General features: G+C 45.3%; 2 protein-coding genes across 5 annotated transcripts; one reads left to right on the top strand and one right to left on the bottom strand.

The window, feature by feature from the left end:
* Nucleotides 1-4,868: 4,868 nt before the first annotated feature.
* CCDC32 (coiled-coil domain containing 32) lies at nucleotides 4,869-14,501 on the bottom strand. 4 transcript variants are annotated; one of them, XM_033435795.2, is made up of 4 exons: nucleotides 14,351-14,501; nucleotides 12,276-12,526; nucleotides 9,168-9,324; nucleotides 4,869-5,870 (listed from the first exon to the last, which is right to left on the bottom strand). In XM_033435795.2, exons 2-4 carry the CDS (start codon nucleotides 12,517-12,519, stop codon nucleotides 5,732-5,734), a joined length of 540 nt encoding a protein of 179 aa, XP_033291686.1. In that variant the 5' UTR covers nucleotides 12,520-12,526; nucleotides 14,351-14,501; the 3' UTR covers nucleotides 4,869-5,731. The 4 variants fall into 4 exon arrangements, with proteins under 4 accessions (XP_033291686.1, XP_004274044.1, XP_033291685.1 ...); XM_004273996.4 differs by having other exon boundaries at nucleotides 12,276-12,531; nucleotides 14,351-14,484; XM_033435794.2 differs by lacking the exon at nucleotides 14,351-14,501 and adding an exon at nucleotides 14,187-14,342 and having other exon boundaries at nucleotides 12,276-12,531.
* A 3,329-nt stretch (nucleotides 14,502-17,830) lies between these two features.
* On the top strand, nucleotides 17,831-21,846 carry RPUSD2 (RNA pseudouridine synthase domain containing 2). Its single transcript, XM_004273995.3, has 3 exons — nucleotides 17,831-18,626; nucleotides 19,887-20,183; nucleotides 20,903-21,846. Exons 1-3 carry the CDS (start codon nucleotides 18,000-18,002, stop codon nucleotides 21,635-21,637), a joined length of 1,659 nt encoding a protein of 552 aa, XP_004274043.1. The 5' UTR covers nucleotides 17,831-17,999; the 3' UTR covers nucleotides 21,638-21,846.
* Nucleotides 21,847-24,769: the final 2,923 nt, after the last annotated feature.

The following is a 24,769-nucleotide window of genomic DNA, read 5'->3' as shown; positions in this document are numbered from 1 at the left end:
AGGAATGGGGCTTTCTCGTATTTCTGCTTCTGCTCCCAATGACAGCCAAACTCTGTCTCCTACCTGTGGTTGGTTTTGGGTGGCCAAATTTTCTTGTCCTCTCCCCCAGCAGAGCAGACGTTTGCTTGAATTTTCGGCCCAAGACAGTTTCCCACTTCTCCCCTTGGGGTAGAGGGCTTTTGCTTGTTCTCCCTCCCAGAAGCAATGGGTTTTCAAGTGTTCAAGAAGGACAAGAAAGTTCTTACCCCCTCACCCAGAAGCAGATGAGTCTTGCTTTTATTCCTCCCCCTGAAGTAAGACTCTGTTGCCCCTCCCTCAGTGGCTTAAGGCTGTTGCTTATTGGAGAAAAGGATTGGAAGCAGCCGAGGCGTTTTGCCTTCCCCCAGCAGCTGCCTTAATCAACTACTTGCTTGTACCACCAAGGAGGGACGCTCTCTCCCATTTCCTGCCCTGCTCCCGCTTTTTCTCATGAACCTCAGGGGACCTGTGGAAGAAAGTTTGCCTGTGAGTAGAAACCCCCTGTGTCTGGAATGGTCTCCAGCTACTCTAAACTGACACGCTAGCTCATGTGTAGCCTTTAAACGTTTGTTAAAATTTTTGTCGGTTTTGTCTTACCTGCTTGTATGACAGCTCCCCCATTTCCCGTGCTCTGCTAAACTTGAAACTGTTCATGTGTATCTCTCTCTCCTTGAAGAGGCTTTACTTGGTTGCCTTGTGACCTCAGCTTTCTGAGGGCTCAAGAAAAGCTATGATTTTGTAGATTCTCTGGCTATTTCTCATGGTTAAGGTGGGAGTGATGTTTTCTTGCAGCGCTGTTCATCCTCAGTAGAAATACAAGTCCTCGAGTCACTGTCACCTCTTTCTTAGGCAACTGCAAACACCTAACAGCTGGTGCCTGCGCCCAACTTTGCTCCTCTCCAGCATAAGTATTCAAAATTCTGTGACCATAAGAAACTATAAGGGACCGCAAATAAAATACTTCAAACTAGCTACATAAAAACTGAAACCTAGGTGATGGTGTACCAGTTTTCTATTGCTGAGTGACAAGCCAACCCAAAACGTAGTGGCTTAAACCATGACATTTTTCCTGTTTGTGAATCTACAGGGCTTGCAGGGACAGCTTGTCTCTGTTCCACTTGGTGTCAGCTGGGGTGGTTTGAAGGCTAGGGCCTGAAATCATCTGAATCACTCATATGTCTGATGCCTGGGGTGGGAAAGACTCAAACAGCTGGGGACTAAACTGCAGGAGCCCCTCTAGCTCTCGGTGGGGTCTCTCTAGTATGGAGGCTTCAAGGTAGCCAGACTTCTTACATGTTGGCTCAGAACTACCAAGGAACATATTGAGAAAGAGAGAGATCCCAGGTGGAATGTTTTTATGACCTAGCCTCTGAAGTCATATTATTCATGCTGTACTCTACTAGCAAGGCAGTTACGTAGGTCTACCCAGGTTTCAGGGGAGGGAATATTGACCCAACATCTCAGTGGAAGAGTGTCCACACCACACTGTAAGTTGAAAGTGTGGGATGTGATATATTGATATGGCCATCTTTGGAAAACACAATCTGCCATACATGATTCTATGTGTTCTGTAATAGTGAAAAAATAACTTCAAAGAAATCAAGCCAGAAAATAAAAACAAAGGAAAACCACGAGCCATCTGACTGCATTATTTCATGTAGACAGATCATTGCCAAGTGTGAATTTGTGCTCCCCTCATCAATTTAAACATGTCAAACCCATGGCAGCCATAACCATCTTTCTAGACGCAATTCTGGTCCTGTCACTGCCCCTCTTAAAGTGACACTTTAGCTCCCTGTTGCTCCCCAAATACATTCCAAGCTCCTTAACAGGGCTTATAAAGCCCTTCCCACCTGGCCTTGTTTATTCATTTCTAAGTTCACCTTCTGATGCTTCCTCCTTTGTCCTTTATGCTCCAGCTACACTGAACCATTTTCCAGTATCCAAACTTTATTTTGCCTTCAGGCCATTGTACTTGCTATTTTCCTCTTCTGGAACTTTTCTCTGCCCCCGTGCTCTTATCCCTCTATTCTCTCCAACTGCTACTCATTTTTCGGGACTCAGCTTCCCTAACTCGGTCTCTCTCCTACCTCCCACCCAGCTAGCCTAGGGCTCTCATATCTCCTTCCCATATGCTCTCAAAGCACTGTGTGCCTGTGCTAGGGCTCTACAGAATCAGAGACCACAGCACCAGTTAACTAGGCCGTATCTGCCCCTCCATCAACCCACCCCACCCGTATGGGAACATACGGTTTTATTTTATTCACCACCATGCACAGTGCCTGAAGCACGGCAGGGGCTCAAAAAACATTGGTTAGATGAATGAACCTGTGCCTTAAATAGCCCACTGGGTTCAAGTAGACAGCCCTCCCACGAGCCTAAGATTGCGATGACAGTGTCCTGTCTTGAATCTTATAACTGAGGTAGGGCCAAAGCTGGCTGGGATAGTTTGGAAATTTCAGGAAAATATCAGCTGTTTTATGTGGCTGGAGCTGTTCCCAGCGTTGGGGGACTCATTCCAAGGCAGGGCCAGGGAGTGGCTCCAGGGCATCTTCCCTCCTCCAGCAATAGTCCTGGTGGGCAGGCCTGCCTGAGAGGGACACACCTCGGCAACGGCTGGTAGGACGTTTGTTTACTTGCTGTGCCTACATCCAGAGCCTATTTCTGGAGCAGGTACTGGATGCAAGCCTGTGCCATTCCAGCACTGATCTTGCCAAGCCCTGTGGCAGGAGAGAACAGCGGCGGTCACTTACCTTATCTCCCTGGCTCCAACCAGCCTTCTCTGGATATACCTAGTTATTATTGTTTTGCCCTGTTGGGAATTGCCCTTCTCTGGCTCTAAGGTTTAGCAGTAAATATTGCTCCATGTGCTCTAACTTTCTGTCTGTTTCATTAAGGACGTGAGGAAGGAAGAAAATTAGGGGTGCTAAGAAAGACTCTCTCAGCTCGTAAATTTTACTGATTTGAGGAAGTCTTAACTGGAGCGCCTTGGGAGTTTCCAGGATCAAAGGAAACAGATCAGCATTTTTGGCCAATACAATTTTTCCTACGGTTAGTCCAATTTCTGAAAGGGAACTGGAATACAAAGAGGTCATTTGACTTATTTATGATCCCACAGTAAGCCACAGCACAGATAAAGATAGCACCCAAGACTCTTGGTTTCAAATTTAGTACTACATCAATCGCCTAAGTTAAATTTATATTAAAAAGTTAGCTTTGGGAACTAATATCAAATTTGTTTTTGGTAAATAGAGTTTCACCTTTTTTTAGAGACATCACTTAAGTTGTCACCTCTAAACCAATTAAGAAACCACAGTTCTTAAATTCCATATATATGTGTTAGCATACGGTATTTGTCTTTCTCCTTCTGACTTACCTCACTCTGTATGACAGACTCTAGGTCTATCCACCTCATTACATAGGGGTAAGACAGGAATAAAGACACAGACCTACTAGAGAACGGACTTGAGGATATGGGGAGGGGGAAGGGTGAGCTGTGACAAAGGAGAGAGAGGCATGGACATATATACACTACCAAACGTAAGGTAGATAGCTAGTGGGAAGCAGCCGCATAGCACAGGGAGATCAGCTCGGTGCTTTGTGACCGCCTGGAGGGGTGGGATAGGGAGGGTGGGAGGGAGGGAGACGCAAGAGGGAAGAGATATGGGAACATATGTATATGTATAACTGATTCACTTTGTTATAAAGCAGAAACTAACACACCATTGTAAAGCAATTATACCCCAATAAAGATGTTTAAAAAAAAAAAAGAAACCATAGTTACAGCCCATTAGACTCCCTTCTGTGGAAGCCTGTCTCTGTAGAGGAGTGAAGTGAGAAGGCAGCAGAGATCTGGGGCCTTCCCCCCCACCCCCGCCCCACCCCGGGTTTTCACTCTGGGCTAAACATCTTTCAGTCCTACAACTCCTTTTCAGTTCCTCTGAATCAACTCCCCACCTTTTCATATTAAGATTTCTGTTTCTTAGGTCGAAAATGGGAGGTAGGGAAAAGGCAAAGTTGGAATCCTGCCTGAATGACAGAAACGCTGTTTTCTGGTACAGAAACATTCTCTAACCACCCATGATCAGCTGCTCTTTGGGAGAGTATTTTCAGACCTTACTGCTTTTTTTCTTAAATTGTTGTTACTGAGGAAGAATAATTTTGTTTATCATGCAGGGAGAAGGAAAATCTTAGGTGTTTTTTTTGTTTTTTTTTCCTTTCTAAGCCTATCCATCCATCTGAAAGCCATCAGATGGCTCTGTAGGAAGAGTGAGGTTTGGCACCTGAACCCCAGGCAGAATCCCTTGCAAGCTTAGTCCAGGGCTGGATGACTGTCAGTGTCTGGCTTGCTCAAAGTGTCTGGGGAACAGAGGGTCACTCTCTCTGTCAAAGGCATCCTACTAATAAAAAGCAGTAAGAATAAAGCTAACACCAGTAGTCAATGGCAAAACAAAAAGGAAAACCCATCTGGAAATTACGACAAAAATATTCATATAATTAAGCAAGTATATAGAATCACCTGGTTGGTTCCCATCCTTTTGGACAAGGCAAAATTTCTCAATCTACTTGATTTAGAAATGAGCAAATGTTCTCTGAAGGTTTTTATGGCCACCTGCTCATCATTAGGGATTTGGAACCTATTACCCAGAAAGAGGCTCCACTGGAGCCATGACCTCAGAATCCTACCCTCAGGGCACCGAGGTTTGGCTTGTCAGAGGGCACACGTTAAAAACAGGAATCTGGCAAAAGTTACCAGCTCTCCTGCGTTGACATGCATTTGTGTTTACCTCCTGACTGCCTAGGAGTGTCTCTCTGAGAGGAATCAGGTTAATAGCACCACACACAGCTAGTCTGATGAGAAAAGTTTTATGTGGACAATACCAACTGAACAAGAACACCATAAACAAGGTAGGAAGCATAGGCTTAGCCAGGAAAGCTGCCGCAAGGAGTAGGCGTGGAATTATTCAGGAGTGGTTTCAAATACCAATACCATAAACACAAGTCTAATTTGGAACCTGGCTCTTTTTAAGTGCCAGAGGAAGTCAGGGGAGAAACCATGCATGAAATAAAAAATATACATGTATACACAGAAACACCTGTATTTTCACACTTCTTTCGTTCATTTTCCCCACAAGAAATAAATCAGACGAAGGAAAAGCCCAGCCTCTTTTTCCTAAAGTCCCTATATTTATTATGGACTTGTTAGAGAAGCCTCAGATGGGTCTTGGATTCAAGGAAGCAGACTTCACTCTCTTCGGTGCCACGCATCCCTGACAATTTACCAAGGGAACGCTTGGAACACAGGTGGGACCATCCAGAAGAGGCGAGAAAAAATATGGCTCACTTAACTTATCCATTATACACAAGGGTATCAGTTTCTCCAAATACTTTCACACTTGGTCCTTCACTAGGTTCTCAGCAGACTTCTCACCTGCAGCAACAGAGCTCAGACAAGCTGTGAGACAGAGAGGAAGGCGGTATTTTGATCCAGCACCCACTGGGTCAGTCACTTTACCCAAGACAGTCACACGTGCCAGCCCCCAGCAAGTCCTCAGGGGCCCGCAGCTGCTTGCTTGGTGGAGTGGAAGGCTGGGCTTTTTCCCTCCCTAGATTTCTCCTTGCTGCTGCCGCTGCCGAGCTCTCTGCTGTTCCCTCTGGAACCAAGACAGCTGCTGGGCGTGTGTGTGTGTGTGTGTGTGTGTGTGTGTGTAATTTATTGTTCCACTGCTGCTGGCTCGTCCCCGGGCGCTGGCTTCTCAACCTGCGACTCTGGAGGAATCAGATACTGGACCTCCTCCGTACTGATGGCTACTTTATCTGGCTGGAGCCACCTCTTGAAATGTTCCAAGGTGCTAGGAAAGAGCAGGAGAAAAGGGTGGCTGCATCAGATCTCACTGGTTAATTACTCAATGATTATCTCAGTTACTCAAAGACTGCCTTCCCGCCCACCACCAATTTCTTCCTATAACTGTTTTTCACTGCTAACGTGGGGAGCACAGATACTCCTCTGACAGCTGTGCATCCTGGCAGCTCCGTGGCATAATTTACCCCCTAGTGGGCACTTGGGCGACAAGCAGCACCAGGCCGCCTTCAAATGAATGCAGAGTCTCTGAAGGCTTGATGAGAACAGCTAAAGAGCTTATGCCTCAGTCCCATCTTTTTTTCCTCAAAACTGGAGAGAAGAGAAATCGTCAAGGGGAGGAAACATTCAAATAAATACCAAATTATTAGTGAGGCAGAAACCTGAGCATCTTGAAATCTCTTATACCTGAGGTAGTCTGAGGCTTAATTATACTTACAGCACTTAGTTGTACTAAACACGATTTTTCGTGTGTTTTTGTTTGTTTAGTTCTTTCTACAGCAAGATGCCAAGATGGAAACATCTGAGTAGCAATGTCCCCCACAAAGGAATGCCACTATGCCAGGGGGCTCTTTTTTGTTTGGATCTGTGGGGAGGGGGAAGTGTCCCCCTCCCACCTTCCTTGAGTACCCAGGATATCTCCACCCTAAAGCTATTAGACATTCACGGTAAATTGCAAATGACTAGGAATAATATAAACCTCATTCTGTGCTCTTCAATAGCACAAAATCGTAAGCCGAGAAATAAGGCCATAACCAGCAGATTTTAGACACCTAAAATGAGGGAATCATGTTGTGGACAGTAGGATTTCCCAGCCCATTGCTCCCTTGCCAAAAGCATGCCATAAGGAGGGTCACACATCTGGCCTTCACATACGTGAAGAACCACACAATTCCACTACAAAATGGACTGTGTTTAAAACATAAACTTTGAAGTTTGAAACCAAATGCACGTCTACTGTTTCCTGGCGCTTGTTCTGAACACTGATAGAAAGAAGCATTCCCACAGATGTAGGCTCAGGGCGACAGGTGCCCACAGCTCAACAGGTGCCCATAGCTCAGGGGACTAAGGTGCTATGTGGGCATTTAATCTTCATCTACCATACTTTTCAAAAATTGTTTCAATTATTTCTATAAGGAAGGGAAAACCACATTATTTTAGGTATTAATAAATACACAGAAACATAAACTTGAGTCTTGGTGCTGATCTAATTTCTGAGAAGAAGAATTACTATTTGAGAATTATGCAGGAGAAAGTTGTCTTTTCTTCTCAGAACTGGAGAGGAAGGAAATATTGAAGAGGAGAGAATATAATACCAAATTATTAGTGGCTCAGAAATCTGTGCATCTTCATCTTTTGTGTTTGGGGCAGTTTAAGGCTCAATTGGGAAAAGAAAAGAGTAAAATGTATATTATTTTCTGAACCCTCAGAGGGAAGCTGACCTGACCTTAGATGCCACACTCATTTCTGAAGGATCTGGGGGCACGCTGATGCAATATTTGAGATAATGTAAGTGAAAATACTTTGCAAATTAAAAAATAAAATGTAACCATGAAGTTCTATTCACATACTGTTCATGATTTCAGCAGCAGTATCTTCATCTGATACCATGGGACTCTCAAAATCAGTGTTAATGCTATGATGTAAACTTAGGTTAAGTCATATTCCCCTAAGAACTTGTGTTAAAATTCAGGTTTTTATTTCCCTCACTGATTTTCATTTTGAATAATTTCTTACTGAAGTTTAAAATTCTGTCAGGAAGAATAATATTAAGAATAGCTAACACACAGTACTGACCCTGTGCCAGGCACTGTTCTAAGTGCTTTATACATAGTCACTCATTTAATGCTCATAACAACCCTATAAGGTAAGAGGTACTACTCCTGCTTTACAGAGCAGGAAGCTGAGGCACACACAGGTTACTCACCCAGAAACATACAACCAGTAAGTGGCAGAGCTCCTATCCCCGGTGTGTCAAGCACCATCCTGCTCTTTGTGGCAGAATGCCCTCTCCTCCTTTCTGCATGCAGCCCATCTGCAGATACTGTTCTCCTTTGGTACAAAACCAGACCCCAGAGGGAGCTCAATGGTCTTTCAACTCCTAAAGCACGTTGTCACTTCCACTCATCTGGCTCTTTTCTTATGCTGCCTCGTTTTGTTAGGTATGTCTACATATATATTTGTCAGCTCTCCCCACCTAGTTCTGAGGACCAAAAAAAAGGCTCTAAAACGTCCTTACATCTCCCCTCCATGCCTACGACATCAAGCACAGTGCCTTCATAGTAGATTAAGAAATTCATTCATCTGGTCTGCACAAATTTGAGTGTCTACTCAAATTTGACAGAAATATGACAGAAACTCTGTAAGGCAGTGGAGATTGATAGGTAAGACTTGGTTCCAGTTGTTGATTGATTACTACTTTCTCAAGCACAGTGTGTACTTAAAAATGAAGACAATAGTTTATTCTCAACTCTGTTCAACCTGTGATCAAGATGTAGGTGGCGGGGGCTTCCCTGGTGGCACAGTGGTTAACAATCCGCCTGCCAACGCAGGGTACACGGGTTCGAGCCCTGGTCTGGGGAGATCCCACATGCCGCGGAGCAACTAAGCCCATGAGCCACAACTACTTAGCCTGTGCTCTAGAGCATGTGAGCCACAACTACTGAGCCCGCGTGCCACAACTACTGAAGCCTGCGCACCTAGAGCCTGTGCTCTGCAACAAGAGAAGCCACCGCAATGAGAGTCCGCGCACGGCAACAAAGAGTAGCCCCTGCTTGCCACAACTAGATAAAGCCTGCACGCAGCAATGAAGACCCAACGCAGCCAAAAAAAAAAAAAAGATGTAGGTGGGGAATTTGCTTTTTGGCAAAAATACTCATTCCCCGGGCTTCCCTGGTGGCGCAGTGGTTGAGAGTCCGCCTGCCGATGCAGGGGACGCAGGTTCGTGCCCCGGTCTGGGAGGATCCCACATGCCGCGGAGCGGCTGGGCCCATGAGCCATGGCCACCGAGCCTGCGCATCCGGAGCCTGTGCTCCGCAACGGTAGAGGCCACAACAGAGAGAGGCCCGCGTACCGTAAAAAAAAAAAAAAAAAAACTCATTCCCAAAAATCTGCCACTGGACTAAGCAAATAAAGCAACCTTACAAAGGATGATTTTAGCTCAGAAAAGCTGATGTTGATATCAACTTATATCTGGACTCAGATGTCACTCTCCCTGACTTCTTTAGAGGAAGAGAAATGCTTTCAGTGAAATAGACCGTCACCTGGAGCTGGACTGAGAATCAATTACCTCTCATCAGAATCAAGTCCATCCACAAAGAATTCTGATGCTAACTTCTCCTGGAGGAACCGATCCCAGCATTCCTTCTTTGCTTGGGCCAGGGTACGAAGCATGTCCTTGGAAGTCACTTCCTGATGTAAACCTTTGATTCTTCTCAGTTTCTTCTCTAAAGAGAGAGGAAGTTGAACTTAACAAGGAAAGTGAGTATGAAACAAAACTAATCTAAAATGCAAAATGCCAGACTTCCCTCGAGGTCCAGTGGTTGAGACTCTGCGCTTCCACTGCAGGGGGCACGGGTTCAATCCCTGGTTGGGGAACCAGGATTCCGCATGCCACACAGTGCGATCAGACAAAACAAAACAAAGCAAAAATGCAAAATGTCAACTTAAAAATTCTCTCACTGGGGGCTTCCCTGGTGGCGCAGTGGTTGAGAGTCCGCCTGCCGATGCAGGGGACACGGGTTCGTGCTCCGGTCTGGGAAGATCCCACATGCCGCGGAGCGGCTGGGCCCGTGAGCCATGGCCGCTGAGCCTGCGCGTCCGGAGCCTGTGCTCCGCAACGGGAGAGGCCACAGCAGTGAGAGGCCCGCGTACCGCAAAAACAAACAAACAAACAAAAAAAAAACAAAAACAAACAAACAAAAAAAAATTCTCTCACTGATGAGTACAAGCACACTCCCTGAAAAAGAGCTCATTTTTTTAAGGAGGACAAACCTACATTTTTCTTTTTCCATCCCAATGCCTTCTCTCTGCATTGTACCAAATAACTGTTTAATTGGTTAACCCCAGAAAAGGAGTTTATAGGTTCTCATAAATAAATTGATGGCACGGTTTCTTTGAAATCACAGAAGCCCAGCAGGTATCTCTCTAAGAAATGCTTGTTTTCCCTGGCTTGACATGTGTATACTATTTTCTTTTTTCAACTCCTGAAAATAGTCTCTCGGAGGAGTAAATGGCATTTTTTGTTACAGTGTCATAAAGTGGTTTCCAAACCTCATGAGAAAGAATTAGATAAAATGAAGAGAGATTCGTTGGTTCATTAGACACAAAAATTGACTTGATGAGAACTCAATAATAAGAGACCTTTAAGATCTCTATGTGTGATTAAGTTCTTGATTAAAGAAAAGGAATCTCCCAATTTTTTTTTTGAAGATTGTTCTGCTTGAGGCCTGGATGTTGGAGCCTAACAAAAACAAACATCTTGTAATCCCTGTGAGAGTGATCCATTATGGCTTCCTGGTGATACATGTTTAGTTACTCTTCTTTGCATTTTAAGTATAACTGATGAACAGATAGCCCCTTTAAAAGAATACAAGTAAGGGTATCACCATTTGCCTTCTGCCTTAATTTAGTCTTGCCTCTAACTATAATAAATAGGTAAATGATGACTTTTTGGAGGGGAGGGGTGGACATCAAGCCCACCAATAGAAACTTTATGATTTGCAATCTTGTTTTCATTTCTAAACAAGCCGCATCAGCTGGAACCCACTGATCAAAACAAACACCTTTTGTTGCTACAAGTTACCACCAAAAGCTCACCCATGGGAAAAAAAACACAAAAAACTACAGTTGATAAATGTTAAATATTTGAGGAGTTTTTTTCTCCTGGAGGATGGGTAAAGGATTATGTACATCTCAGGTTGAACTGGCTAAAAGTTTTTAATTGTTGCTCTTAGTGGATTCTCTGATATAAGTTTATTTGGCAATAAAAACAATCTTTATGTTGTCAGGCCTTGATTGTCAAGGTGGGAGGTAGTCTTTGGGCTGGAAAAGGTCTTCCCCTTTCTGAGGGTGCTGAGTCCCTGATCAGATGTGATCAGGCAGAAATAGGTGCCTTGCATCCTCCAAACCCGCTTGCCATTATCTTCCGGACTCTGCCAAAGGCAACAGGAATCCCTCTTATTTTCTTCAGGGGAGGACATTTTAATCATCATCTTAACTGAGTTTAGGAAAGATCTGTGGAGTTTTAACTTTCTGAACCAGTCTTCACCAATCAAAAACATCACTGAATCCATGAAAGTTTCTTATATGCCCTGGGCACAGAGCACCAAAAAGCCGAAGGATCTGGTTCTTCAGCTTCCTAAGACTGTGGCTTCTTCTCCTATCATCATTAAACAGATATTCTGACTACAACAGAATTGGTAACCTCCTCGGCCACTGCTGCAAGTATTACTATACTATCTCTGGTGGCCTCCCAACAAATTTCATATTACACCCTCATCTTTCTCATTAGCCATCATTCCACCTGTGTTTTTCTCATATTTTTTTCCTCCAGTACATCATTAACCAAATTCCTTCTATTTTTCCAAGAAATTTCTTAGCAATCATGTAAACTCTATTCTGACTCTTCTTTCTGTCCTTCCTCAAATGCTTCTTCTTCCTGAATTGCCTTTCCTTCCTCAAATAATTATTCTCAGGTTTGGTTTTGTGACATATTGATGCGTCTCATGGATGTCTAATAATAAAGGTTAACTCAATTCTGAAGATTGGCGATCACTGCCCAAGACTGATATTCGTCTTTCCCCTAGCACGGGACAATCTGAATCTCTTTCCTGTGTTAGGAGTCTCTCTAAATACTTAAGGAAGGCCACAGGACAGGGCAGTGAAGATGTGTTCAGGAAATACTTAAAAACTAAAATGGCTAACAAGAGGCAGAATGAATTTTATGTCAATATACTCCCATCCCAACCATCAATCTATTAAATCTATTTCTCAAACTGTAGCATCATAAATCCACATGTAGCTCTGGGACCATGACCTTCTTCTTTCAGGATGCATAAGGTATGACACTTTGGGGTTATCTGAATACATGGACCACCAAGAGTGAACAAGAGTGTCCTACAGAATGCCAATAAATAAAGCAGAATTGAGATGAAACAGTCAGAGGCAGGAGATGACAAAGACTGTTAAGGGATGTACAAGGAAAAGGGGGCTCCTTCTCAACAACCAACCTGAAACACCCCCTAGAATTACATCTGACAGATACATGTGGTAAGGACAAAAAAACAAACAAAAAAACAGAGAACAGAAAACCAGGTTTGATGTAACAGAACTTCAACATGCTTCCTTAAAACCACCAGCTTCTGATTAAAAAAAAAAAAAAAGCCATCTAACTTACCTAGAGATGCTAAATACACTTCTGAATCCTGCAGGGGTGCCCAAGGCTTTACAGCTGGCTGCACAGCAAAGTCTGGGGCCTCCCTCTGGCCTGTGCCTGCAGGGTAAGAATCCATAAAGGAGTCTGAGAAAGCATTGCTGGCACTATCCTCTTGGTCAGGATGTGGCAGACAGGAACAGATTTCAGCCCAAAGATCCGGGCCAGGTCTTGTAGTTGTAGAGTCAACGTTCTCAAACATTTTCATTTGGAATCTGAGCTGAAAAAACAGAAGCTCAAGTGAATAAGGACTGACTTAGGAAGGAAGGTAATAGCCTTTTATCAAGTTTCTCTTAACAAAATTTAAAATGTCTTCTATTACATTCCTATGTTATAAGAGAAAAAGATGACAAAAGGGTAATTAGGTTCCTCTTCTGGCTCTGCACTCAGGTTGTTTTCATAATGAAGTTTGTCTTTTAAAATGGAATTTCTTTTTTTATTAATTAATTAATTTTTGGCTGTGTTGGGTCTTCGTTGCTGCACGTGGGCTTTCTCTAGTTGCGGCAAGCGGGGGCTATGCTTCGTTGCAGTGTGCGGGCTTCTCATTGCAGTGGCTTCTCTTGTGGAGCACGGGCTCTGGGCGCGTGGGCTTCAGTGGTTGTGACACGTGGGCTCAGTAGTTGTGGCTGGTGGGCTCTAGAGCACAGGCTCAGTAGTTGTGGCGCACAGGCTTAGTTGCTCCGCAGCATGTGGGATCTTCCTGGACCTGGGCTCGAACCTGTGTCCCCTGCATTGGCAGGCAGATTCTTAACCTCTGCGCCACCAGGGAAGTCCCTTAAAATGGAATTTCTATAAGCCAGACACAAAAGGACAAATATTGAATGATTCCACTTATATGAGGTCTATGCAGTCAAACTCATAGAGACAGAAAATAGAATGGTGGTTGGAGGCGGGGATGGTAATGGGAGTTACTGTTTAATGGGTACAGAGTTTTGGTTTGGGAAGTTCTAGAAATAGATGGTTGGAATGGTTGTACAATAATGTGAATGCCACTTAACAGTACACCTATAAATGGTTAAAATGGTAAAATTTATGTCATGGATGTTTTAACACATATACGCACACACACACAGAGGAATTTCTAGGACATTTCCAGTGAGGACAACCATTCTGCACTTTTCTCCAAAGATCTCCAAAATGCAACCACTCTGTCCTCAGCCAATTAAATTCTGTTTTCAATAGGATACAGACTAAAGGCCCTGCACAGTTCCATATACAGTACACAAGGATAATAAAAATGCTGCTTGGTGAAAACTGTCGGAGAGTACTGTCATATGCAAGACGCATGTGCTCATTACATGGTGACGCTGGGCTATACGGCTCGTGTTCTTATTTTAATAGAAAAATGGAAAGACAGACATTGTCATCATTTTACAGATGAAAAAACTGAGGATCATGAGGGTAACTTGTCAAAGGCACATTACTGATACAGAGTGAATCCCTGGTTGGAAACCAGACCTGTGACGCTCCAAAAGCCATGTTTTTACCCATTATCACTCTGCCTGTTTGGGACTCTATACTGAAAGTAGCCTGAGCAGAGCTAAGTGGGAAGGGCTACCCACAAAGCCCGGGGGCTTTCGTAACTATCTAATCTAATAGGATGAATTGACACCTTCTTACAGGAGGGACCTTTGAGATTAGGAAGGCTGCCTGGGAAAAGGTCTGAATAATTCCAGGAGAGAGCGCCCAGCCAGCGCAATGGCCCGGAAGTAAAAGGGCCAGATATGTGACGGAGTCCCTGTATGAACTGATGCCAAGGGTCACAATGAGGCTCCACCCCTATACCGAAGTCGTTTGAACCCATCCACACCAAAACTTTGCTAGCATCAGAGCCCTGGTCCCCTGGTCCCCCGGTGCCCCGCAGGAGGTCCATACCAGCGCGGAAAACCCTGATGTCCAGATCTCGGGCCTCAGTCGCTCAGGCCTCAAGGACTGGCCAGGAGGGACGACTGAGGCCCCGAGGCACCTCTGTGGTATCTCGGAATGCGGCCGGAGCCGGGGATACAAAACGCTGGGCACCCCCGCGCCTCTCCACCTACCGCAACCGCCGGCCCCGCAGCCCGCAAACGCTCAGCTCAGTTCAGTCGCTGGCAGCCTGGGAGAAATAGGGAGGCGGAGTTTCCAGGTGACGGATCCCTGGAGTCCTCCAACCACCTCCCAAACTGGCGATGTTCTGTGCGTCAATTGGTCGAGTGGAGCTCAGCAGGGTAAGGAAGCGAGAAGCAGAGGGCTAGGAAACGATGGGCGGGACTGTTGCTGCCTGGAAACGGTGGAGAACACGCCCTGGGCCCCAGTCTTCCCAAGGGCCAGGTAGATTCGGCTCATAACAAGTGCGTTACAGCCGCGCGGACGGCGCTTTCCACGTGGTTCCTGCTCAGATAGGGAAGCCCAGTTTCCAAGGCCTTGACTTTTCTTGGTTACCTGAGCAAGTTAATCTCCTCGGCAGTTCTCTGGGCTGCTGTTTGTCCCCGAAAATTTCAGCCCTTCGATACGCAAATTAGAGGACTTCTGCTCCTCGAATGGGGTTGGAAGCGATTACTTTCCTTACTCTCACAGGAGATCCAGGTCCCGTTCACCAAGTTATGTAGCTTTCCCACATTCATTTAGTCAATAGACATCAGGCTCATGCTGTGTTCGAGGCATTGTGTTAAGCGGGAATTCAAGACAGGTAAGACTTGGTATGGGTCCCAGCCTTAAAGCTTAGGAGGAAGCGCCATGGAGACAGACAAGTTTACAAATAACATCAAAGAGTTATAGAGGATATGACGGAAGTGTGGCCAGAGTACATAAAGGAGAGAGTGGTCATGGGAAATGTGTGTCAGAAACTCTTTTTTTTTTTTTTAAAGGAGATGACCTTTGATATCCTTCAGGGGTTATCCGTTCGCTGAGATGCAACCCTCCCAACCTGATCCCCAATTTCCAGGGCAGGTTACTGTCTCCCAAAAGACACATGTGAAGAAAGACATCAGCCAACCATCTGTAGAAGTAGCTTGGCTGAGGGTATAATCTCTAGATGTGTCCAAAGCCAATCAGTGTGGCTATGGTGGTAATAATTACCACCATGTGAAAGGGAACTACAAGGTACTCTGTTACATTTATAACCATTCTTAGAATATGCAAACAGAAGGAAGTGGAAAGCAAGAAGGTTAGAAAACAAAGGAGCAAATAATAGGCAAGATTTTGGCAGTGCTTATTCACAGGGAATATATGAGGATGGGCGGATCCACAGAGTCCTCCAACTGCCACCCGACCTGGTGACACGAATCTGGTAGCATCTGATTCATAGAAAGGATCACTGTCATAGATTTATGGGTGCTTCATTGAGCTGCTCCATGGCCTTTCAACTCACTTATGAAGTTTTCTCTAATTTCCTGCTCACCAAAAAAACCTCTTGATTTCATATTTGGCCTCTTACATATCTTGATACCAGGATGAGGGTGCCTTTAACAGTAGGCACAAACAGTGGCTGGTATAAAATTGAATACACCTTTTAACTTAAAATTACAGTTGTAAATTAAAAAATGGTCACCCTTAGCGATTCATCTGTGTCCTTTGAGTTTAATTAGTGTGTGCACTGAATAAATCCAAACCAGATCCTGGACTTGCAAAGCTGAAACCATAAGCCCTGGTGATCTCCCCCTCCCCAAGGACTGTTCACACTGGGAAGCCACATGAGGGCAGTCAGCATCCTTCTATCTTAGTCTCTGCTTTAACCACAATGTGATTAGCACAAATATGTTTTATATTTGTTTCCTCAACCAGCCTAGGCCTTCACTGAGGTCAGGAACCATGTCTTTCTTACCTCTGTATCTCTAGAGCCAAGTGATGCTTGGCAAATGTTCAAAACTTGTTTGGTGTCTGAATGTTTAAATTAGAACCCTCATGGTCAAAGACCACACTGCATTGGAGCTAGACCTTGTGATTCACTCTTCAGTCCCTTCTCCAAGTTGCAACCAGGGTAATCTTTTTGAAATGGAGATTAGATCATGTCACTCACACACACACACACACACACACACACACACACACACCCCAGAAACTCTTTCCCATTGCTCTTAAATTAAAGACTTAAATCCTTATCACAGTAAGTTAGGTGGAGTTCTTAGTTCAAACTATAGAGCTCATTCTAGCCGTTTAAGCAGTAAAAGGAATTAATTAAAGCTGCTCTGTACAATAAAATTTCTGTGATGATAGAAATGTTCTGTATTTGAGCTGTCCAATAAGGTATCCACTAGCTTCATGTGATTATTGAGCACTTGAGATGCAGTTTCTGTAACTGAAGGACTGAATTAAAATTTTTTTTTCATTTTAATTAATTTAAATAGCCACAGGTGGCTAATGGCTATTCTATTGTACACCACAGTATTAAAGGATATTAAGTAGTTCACAGGATCTCAAGATGGACCAAAGAGTCAGACTTGGGGTCTATACCCACTGAGTAAACCTCAGTGTCCAAACCTCACTGAGGGACTTCTCAGGGAGCACCCCAATGCCATTGAACATAGACACTGCAGCTGGGCACTGGACACAAGAACTTCCCCCACTCTTAGTCCCCCAAATCAGATACCTCCAATGCTATCTTGTCAGACATGTATTCCACACTGTGCCTGCTTCCTCTGCTATATGCCTCTGAACCAAAGGTTCTGCCTGATCAAAGGAGCCCAGGTGATGGATGCCAAAGTTGCAAGGGAGGCTGGGAAGGCCAGTTTCTGAATTCCACCTCTTGGAGGCAGTACTTAATGTGGGAAATTCTCCACACAAGAGTGTTGAGAAGATGTTGGATGTCCAAAGGGTACGACAAAAATCTACTTTGCATGGTCTATAAAAGTCCTTTTCAAACTTTAATATGCAGACAGATGATCTGAGGATCTTATTAAAATGCAGGTTCTCACTCAGCTGATCTGGAGGGAAGGAGGAAAAAGATTCTGCGGTTCCAGCAGATGTTGCCCATGTTGCTAATCCACAGACCACATTTTGAGTATTTAAAAAAAAAAAGTTATTGAAATATAATTCACATTCCATACAATTCACCCTTTTGTCATGTGGCTGGTTCTCAGAGGCCTTGGCTTCTCTTGATTTGGATGTTTCTGAGCCTGTTCTCCGGCTCTCTTGTGAATCCTATGAGGCACTAATATCCTTTCAATAATTCCGTCTCTTATGAAGTTAACAGAAGTTGGTTTCAGTACTTTGCATTTAAGAACTCTGACAAATACATCTTCTGATCCACTTGGAGTTTTAATCTCAGGACACGAGCATATGGGAGGCAAATGGGAGATCTCTAGTCCTCATGCTCTTAGGGAGCAGGACAAGTGTAAAAACATTGCTTCTGAGATGTGTGTGCTTAATTACATATATAACAGCTTTATTGAGTTATATAAGTCACAAAATATACCCTTTAAAGTATACAACACAGTGCTTCTTGGATATTCAGAGTTTAGCAATCCTCATTTTGTTTTGTTTTGTTTTAAAATAACTTTCAAGAGTCTTTCCAGACTCAGGGGACGTCGAGCATATCTACATGGAATCTACACTTAATGAATCATTCTCACAGCCTCTCAACTCAACTCATTCTGCTCACTCCTTCACTCCTATTCTTAACGCAGTCCCGCCTCGGCACTAGGCCTCACTGATTGGTTGGTGCCGAGTGACGTCATCAGAGCGCGACATGGCCGCCGCGGTTGGGTGGTCATGTGGCGGGGCGGCCGCGTGTGGCTCCAGGTTTTTGGGCAAGTGTGCTTCAACCTCCGGCGTCTCACCTTTGACAGGACTTGGGGTGGCCGTAGGGGCCCCATGGCGGAAACACTTTCGACCAGGGCCGAGGCAGATAGCGGGCTGGGGGCTCCGGCTCAGCAAAATGGAGATGCGGGTGGCTACGCGAGGGGTGAGCAGCCCCCAGGGCGCCCGGAGCCAGCGGGCCCAGGAGTGGAGCCGGCCCCGGGGGACGCGACGCAGGCCGCAGGGAGCGGGGAGCAGGCCGCGACTGCAGGCCCGGGCCCCGGCAAGCGGAAGAAGCGGCGGGGAGCAACCGGGGAGCGCGTCGTGCCGCCCCCGAAGAAGCGGCGGGCAGGCGTTAGCTTCGGCGATGAACACTTTGCCGAGACCAGCTACTACTTTGAGGGCGGCCTGCGCAAGGTGCGGCCCTATTACTTTGACTTCCAAACTTACTGCAAAGGCCGCTGGGTGGGCCACAGCTTGCTGCACGTCTTCAGCACCGAGTTCCGAGCCCACCCTCTTGCCTACTACGAAGCCGCGGTCAGGGCAGGACGTCTGCACCTCAACGAGGAGCCAGTACAGGACCTCAGCGTTGTGCTCAAGGTGGAGTCCTCATGGGGCCTGCCCAAAAGGGGGCAGGGTTTTATTACTAGGGCATAGGTACTGGAGTAAAATCGGGGTAATTCTGAAGCGTTCTCATTTTCACTTGGAACACTCTTTTAGCGCCCCATCTCCGCAGGTAGACAGCCTGTATGCTTAAGAACTCAGTCCACTTATCCCCTCCATCAAGGCGTCTTCGGTGTTTCCAAGGGACAGAAGTTGTAATTCTCATAGCTCCTTTTACGCACTGTCTTGTGGCACTCGTGCTTATGACTTTCTACCTTGCGTTGTAGATCTCTATACAAATAGTAATAACCGAGACTATCATTTATATCTCCTGACTGTGTGCTGGGCACAGAGTTAAGCATTAGGTACTTTAACATTTAATTCTAATGACAAACTTGTGGAGTAGATACTGCCACCTCATTTTACCTGTGAGGAAGCTGAGAAAACTAAGGTAAACCTCACAGAGGTAAGGTAACAGTGCCACTTCCAACGCCTGTGTCCTTATAACTTCTGCTTAAATTATTTATCACAGAGCCTGATAAGATAGAATTGTGAAATGACAGCGATTGAGACTAGAATTGTCTAGCCCAGTGCTTTGACTCTTTAAAATTCCATCACAGCTGAGGTACCAGACACCCTTGTTATTAACACTGCCTCACCATAGTTGTGAGGGGATGCAAGGCATTTGGAGAGTGAGTGGTTTGAATCCCCTCTCCCATCCCAATTTTGAGAAGCAGAGGTCTGGACTGACCCTCACATTTTACAGATGAAGAAACTGAGGCCTGGAGAAGTTAAGTGACTTTCCTTAGAGCATACAGTAGGCCTGTAGCAAATCCAGGTGTAGAGCCCAAATCTCTGGACTTAGAGCTTGGTGTTTGTTCAAGGTCACAATAAGTGATGATTTATGGAGGTTTTTTTCCTTTATTTTAGAAAAATTTACTTTTCGAATATAACTTTGTGGTAGAGAAAATACGAATAAGCAGAATAACAACAACAAAAATCCATACTCTTACCACCCAGGGATATCACCGTTAACATTTTGTGTATATCCTATGAGTTTTTCAATGTCTGCTATCTACCTGTATGTCTGTGTTTTTGCAAAGTGAGACTACACTATGCACACTGCTTTTTCTGTTTAAGGATGTGCTGTGACCATTCTTCCATGTCAGTAAGGAAGAGGGGAGGAAGCTGTGTGTGCTGCTGACTGATTATAGGTGGCTGGACCCTGGGCTGACTGGTTGCCTATGTCATTTGCAGGACAATGACTTCTTACGGAACACAGTGCACAGGCATGAACCACCAGTTACAGCAGAACCCGTCCGCCTGCTAGCAGAGAACGAAGATGTGGTGGTTGTAGACAAGCCTTCTTCCATTCCTGTCCACCCCTGTGGCCGCTTCCGACACAACACGGTCATCTTCATCCTGGGCAAGGAGCACCAACTCAAGGAGCTACACCCATTGCATCGGCTTGACCGCCTTACCTCTGGGGTCCTTATGTTTGCCAAGACAGCAGCCGTCTCGGAGAGAATTCATGAACAGGTTCGGGACCGGCAGGTGAGCCAAGCTTTTGCCTCCTGCAGGCCACCTTCTGACCTCATGAATGCTCTGTGTTGAAAGGGTGTCACTGAGTTCTAGATCTGAAGTGAGCCTTCATGTTTATCTGGTCATGCTGCCTATCTTCAGGAAGGTCAACACCTAAAGTGCCAGAGACAGGTTATTATCTCTCATGTTTCAAAAGATCTTTAGAGATGGCATATACTGCTTCTCAGTAATATGCTGTTTTGAAGATTTAAAGTGCTGACAGGCTGAGCAAGGTTTTTAAGACTGTGGTGAGAATCTACTTGGTGGGAAGAATTCTGGATGGCGTTGGAAGATGCTTGGGTAGAAGAGTTAAATGGTGGTGATTGTGGTCTTGAGACTTGTAATTCTGGATCTGATTGTAATATATTTATTGTTTACTGTATACCAAGCTCCAGTACCAAGTACGTTAGAGCCCAGCTGACTGAATCCGTATAACAGCCCTGTTGTTTTTAGATTAGCCCTGTTAGCATTTAGATTAGAATGCTTTTCTAATCAAACATTTTCCAGACAAGTTAATGGGATTTAAAGAGGCTAAGTAAGTAATGTGCCTAGGATTGCACAACTGGCAAATGGTGGAGCTGGGGTTTGAATCCTCTTCTGTCTGACACAGGTCCATTGTCCTCACTGCAGAGGGTTTGGGCTTCATGCGTTTAGGCTTTGTGCTGACTTTCTCCCTCTCCCCTCCTGTGTAGCTGGAGAAGGAGTACGTGTGCCGGGTGGAGGGGGAGTTCCCTGCCGAGGAAGTAACCTGCAAGGAACCCATCTTGGTGGTGTCCTACAAGGTAGGGGTATGCCGTGTAGATCCTCGGGGCAAGCCCTGTGAGACAGTGTTCCAGAGACTGAGCTACAATGGCCACTCCAGTGTGGTACGGTGCCGGCCACTCACAGGCCGCACCCACCAGATCCGAGTCCACCTCCAGTTCCTGGGTCACCCCATCCTCAATGACCCCATCTACAACTCGATCGCCTGGGGCCCCTCCCGAGGCCGAGGCGGCCACATTCCAAAGACAGATGAGGAACTACTGCGGGACCTTGTGGCAGAGCACCAGGCCAAACAGAGTCTGGATGTGCTAGATCTCTGTGAGGGTGACCTGTCTCCAGGACTCCCAGACTCTACAGCCCCTTCCTCAGAGCTGGGCAAAGACTGCCTAGGAGAGTTGGCTGCATCTGCCCAGAAGATGGATGGAGCAGTTGAGGCAGGCCCTCAGGATCTGGACACAGTGCCCTTGGCATCAGGGAAGGCAACGGAAATCGATGTCACGGATCAAGAGACAGACCCACTCTGTGCAGAGTGCCGGCTAGTGCGACAGGACCCCTTGCCCCAGGACCTTGTGATGTTCCTGCATGCCCTGTGCTATAAAGGGCCAGACTTCGAGTACTTTTCACCCATGCCTGCCTGGGCACAGGATGACTGGCAAGAGGACTGAGGGCTGTGGCCAATGGAGGGATTACTTCTCGGACTGGAACGGGGATGGGCCATGAAGTAGGAGTTGACCACATGGGGTGGTACTCAGACTTTCTCAGGGGTGAGGTTGGGCTCTTAAAGGACCTGCTCATACTTGCTACCTCCTTCCTTCTCCCTCCAGCTAGAGTTTGGGGACTTTTTGGTTTGTAAAATAGATCTCTTTTTCTAATACCTTGTGTGTCTGGTTTTCTTACTAGTCTTTTTGGTTTTTTAATTGAGGTAAAGTTCACATAACACAATTACCATTCTAAGATATACAGTTTAGTGGCGTTTCATACATTCACAGTGATGTGCAGCCATAACCTCTTAATTAGTTCCAAAACATTTTCATCACCCAAAAGGAAACCCATACTCTTTATTTATTTTTTATTTTTTTATTTTTTTGCAGTACGTGGGCCTCTCACTGTTGTGGCCTCTCCCATTGCGGAGCACAGGCTCTGGCTGCGCAGGCTCAGCGGCCATGGCTCACGGACCCAGCCGCTCCGCGGCATGTGGGATCTTCCCAGACCGGGGCATGAACCCGTGTCCCCTGCATCGGCAGGCGGACTCTCAACCACTGCGCCACCAGGGAAGCCCCCGTACTCTTTAAATAGGTAATCCCCATTTCCTCTTCCTCCCAGCCCCTGATTCCATTCGTCAGCCTTCTGTCTCTATGGATTTGCCTATTCTGGACATTTTTTACAAATGGAATCACATAATATGTGACCTTTTGTGTCTGTCATCTTTTGTTTAGCATAGTGTTTTCAGGGTTCATCCCGTTTTGTTTTTTTGGCCACGCCATGTGACATGTGGGATCCTAGTTCCCTGACCAGGGATCAAACCCGCGCCCCCGGCATTTGAAGCACGGAGTCAACCATTGGACCGCCAGGGAAGTTCTCTGAGTTCATCCAATTTATAGCACGCATCAGTACTTCATTCCTGTCTATGGCTGAATAATGTTCCATTGCATGGTTATAAACCACATTTTGTATATCCATTCATCGGTTGACGGACATTGGGTTGTTTCCACCTTTTGGCGGTTGTGAATAGTGCTGCTATGAACATTTGTATACAAATTTTTGTTTGAATACATGTTTTCTGTTCTTTCAAGTACATACCAAGGAGTGGAATTGCTGGGTCATATGGTAATTCTGTGTTTAATTTTGGGGGAAATCACCAAACTTTCCCACAGCAGCTGAACCATTTTACATTCCCACGGGCAATGCACAAGCGTTCCAGTTTCTCTCCATTCTCACCAACACTTGTTATTTTCCATTGTTTTGATTGTAGTCATTCTAGTGGGATTGAAGTATTATCTCATTGTGGTGTTTTTTTGTTTTCTTTTTTTTTGCGGTACGCGGGCCTCTCACTGTTGTGGCCTCTCCCGTTGCGGAGCACAGGCTCCGGACGCGCAGGCTCAGCGGCCATGGGTCACGGGCCCAGCCGCTCCGCGGCATGTGAGATCTTCCCAGACCGGGACGCGAACCCGTGTCCCTTGCATTGGCAGGCGGACTCTCAACCACTGCACCACCGGGGAAGCCCTCTCATTGTGGTTTTGATTTGCATTTCCCTTGTAACTAATAATGTTAAACATCTTTTCATGTGCTTGTTGGACATTTGTGTATCTTCTTTGCAGAAATGTCTATTCAAATCTTTTGCCCATTTTTAATTCAGATTGGCATGTTGTTTTTGAGTTATAAGAGTTTTTATGTATTCTGGATATAAGACCCTTAAAAGATACATGATTTGCAAATATTTTCTCCCATTCTGTAGGTTGTCTTTTCACTTCATTGGCAGTGTCCTGTGATTCACAAAACTTTTATTTGTTTATTATTTATTATGGTAAGAACACTTAACATGAGATCTACACCTTAACAAATTTCAATGTGTACAATACGATATTGTTAACTGTAGGCATGGTGTGGTACAGCATCTCTGGAACTTAAGTATCTTGCGTAACTGAAACTTTATACTTGTTGAATAGCAGTTCCCCATGTCCCCCTGCCCCCAATTCCTGGCATCATCATTCTACTCTCTGCTTCTATGTGTTTAACTATTTTAGATACCAGGAAAGAAAAACTCATTTGCCTTTACTCACAGAATACTCTACTTCAAATATGTGGTGGTTTCCCCACATCAAGCAATTCTCTGACACAAGCTGGGTGTCCTACACTGTAACTCATCTCTGACACCATCTACCTGGAGATAGGGTCAGATGCCACAAGTTAAGGACTTGGTCCCACAAGACTTGCCCCAACTTCAAATGCCAATGGCAAGTCCAGATTGTTACCTGTGCTTCTGACCCGCTGTGAATCAAAGGTTCCCACAACCGCCTCCTCAGGTTCAACCATTTATTAGAATGGCTCACAAAACTCAGGAAAGCAGTTTCCTTACTCAATTACTGGTTTATTACAAGGGATTTTAAAGGACAGGAAAAACAAGCAAGATGAAGAGATACACAGGGCGAGGTCTGGAAGGGTTCTGAGCACAGGAGCTTCTGATACCGTAGAGCTCAGGTGTGCCACTCTCCAGCATGTGGATGCCTTCTTGCTCACCAACTCGGAAGCTCTCTGAACCTTGTCATTAGAGATTTTTAGGGAGGTTTCATTACCAAGGCATGACTGATTATATCATTGGCCGTTGGTTATTAAGTCAAACTCTAGCCTTTCTTTTCCAGAGGTTGGAGTTTGGTGGTGGTGCTGGAAGTTCCAGGGTTGGTTCCTCTGGCAACCAGCTCCCATCCTTAAGGGTTTTCCAAAAGTCACTGCATTAACATAAACCTTTTTTTGGCCGTGTGACAGGGCATGCAGGATCTTAGTTCCCCGACTGGGGATCCAACCCGTGTCTCCTGCAGTGGGAGTGAGGAAGGGGCATATTTTGGGGTGACATTTTGGTTTCCCTCAGCTGGATCATATGGTATTTCTGCTTTTAATTTTTTGAGGGCCCTCCATAGCGGTTGCACCATTCTACAATTCTATCAATGCACAAGGGTTCCAATTCTCTACATCTTCTCCAACACTTGTTACTTTGGTTTTTTGATAGTAGCCATTTTCCTCACCCAAAAGGAAACCCATACTCTAAATAGGCCATACAAATGGCCAACAAGCATATGAAA

This window comes from Orcinus orca, chromosome 2 (assembly GCF_937001465.1).
Source record: "Orcinus orca chromosome 2, mOrcOrc1.1, whole genome shotgun sequence".
In the NCBI taxonomy this organism is placed as follows: domain Eukaryota; kingdom Metazoa; phylum Chordata; class Mammalia; order Artiodactyla; family Delphinidae; genus Orcinus; species Orcinus orca.
The sequence above is the reverse complement of the archived record's forward strand: the minus strand, read 5'-3'. Positions and strand labels throughout refer to the sequence as shown.

Coding starts and splice junctions, on each gene's coding strand:
- CCDC32 (XM_033435795.2), bottom strand. CDS start 12,519: ATGAAAATGTTTGAGAACGTTGACTCTACAACTACAAGACCTGGCCCG. Junction 9,325..12,275: donor AGTGTATTTAGCATCTCTAG/GTAAGTTAGATG, acceptor CTCTCTCTTTAG/AGAAGAAACTGAGAAGAATC. Junction 5,871..9,167: donor GGACTTGATTCTGATGAGAG/GTAATTGATTCT, acceptor GCTCTTTCCTAG/CACCTTGGAACATTTCAAGA.
- RPUSD2 (XM_004273995.3), top strand. CDS start 18,000: ATGTGGCGGGGCGGCCGCGTGTGGCTCCAGGTTTTTGGGCAAGTGTGC. Junction 18,627..19,886: donor ACCTCAGCGTTGTGCTCAAG/GTGGAGTCCTCA, acceptor TGTCATTTGCAG/GACAATGACTTCTTACGGAA. Junction 20,184..20,902: donor AACAGGTTCGGGACCGGCAG/GTGAGCCAAGCT, acceptor CCTCCTGTGTAG/CTGGAGAAGGAGTACGTGTG.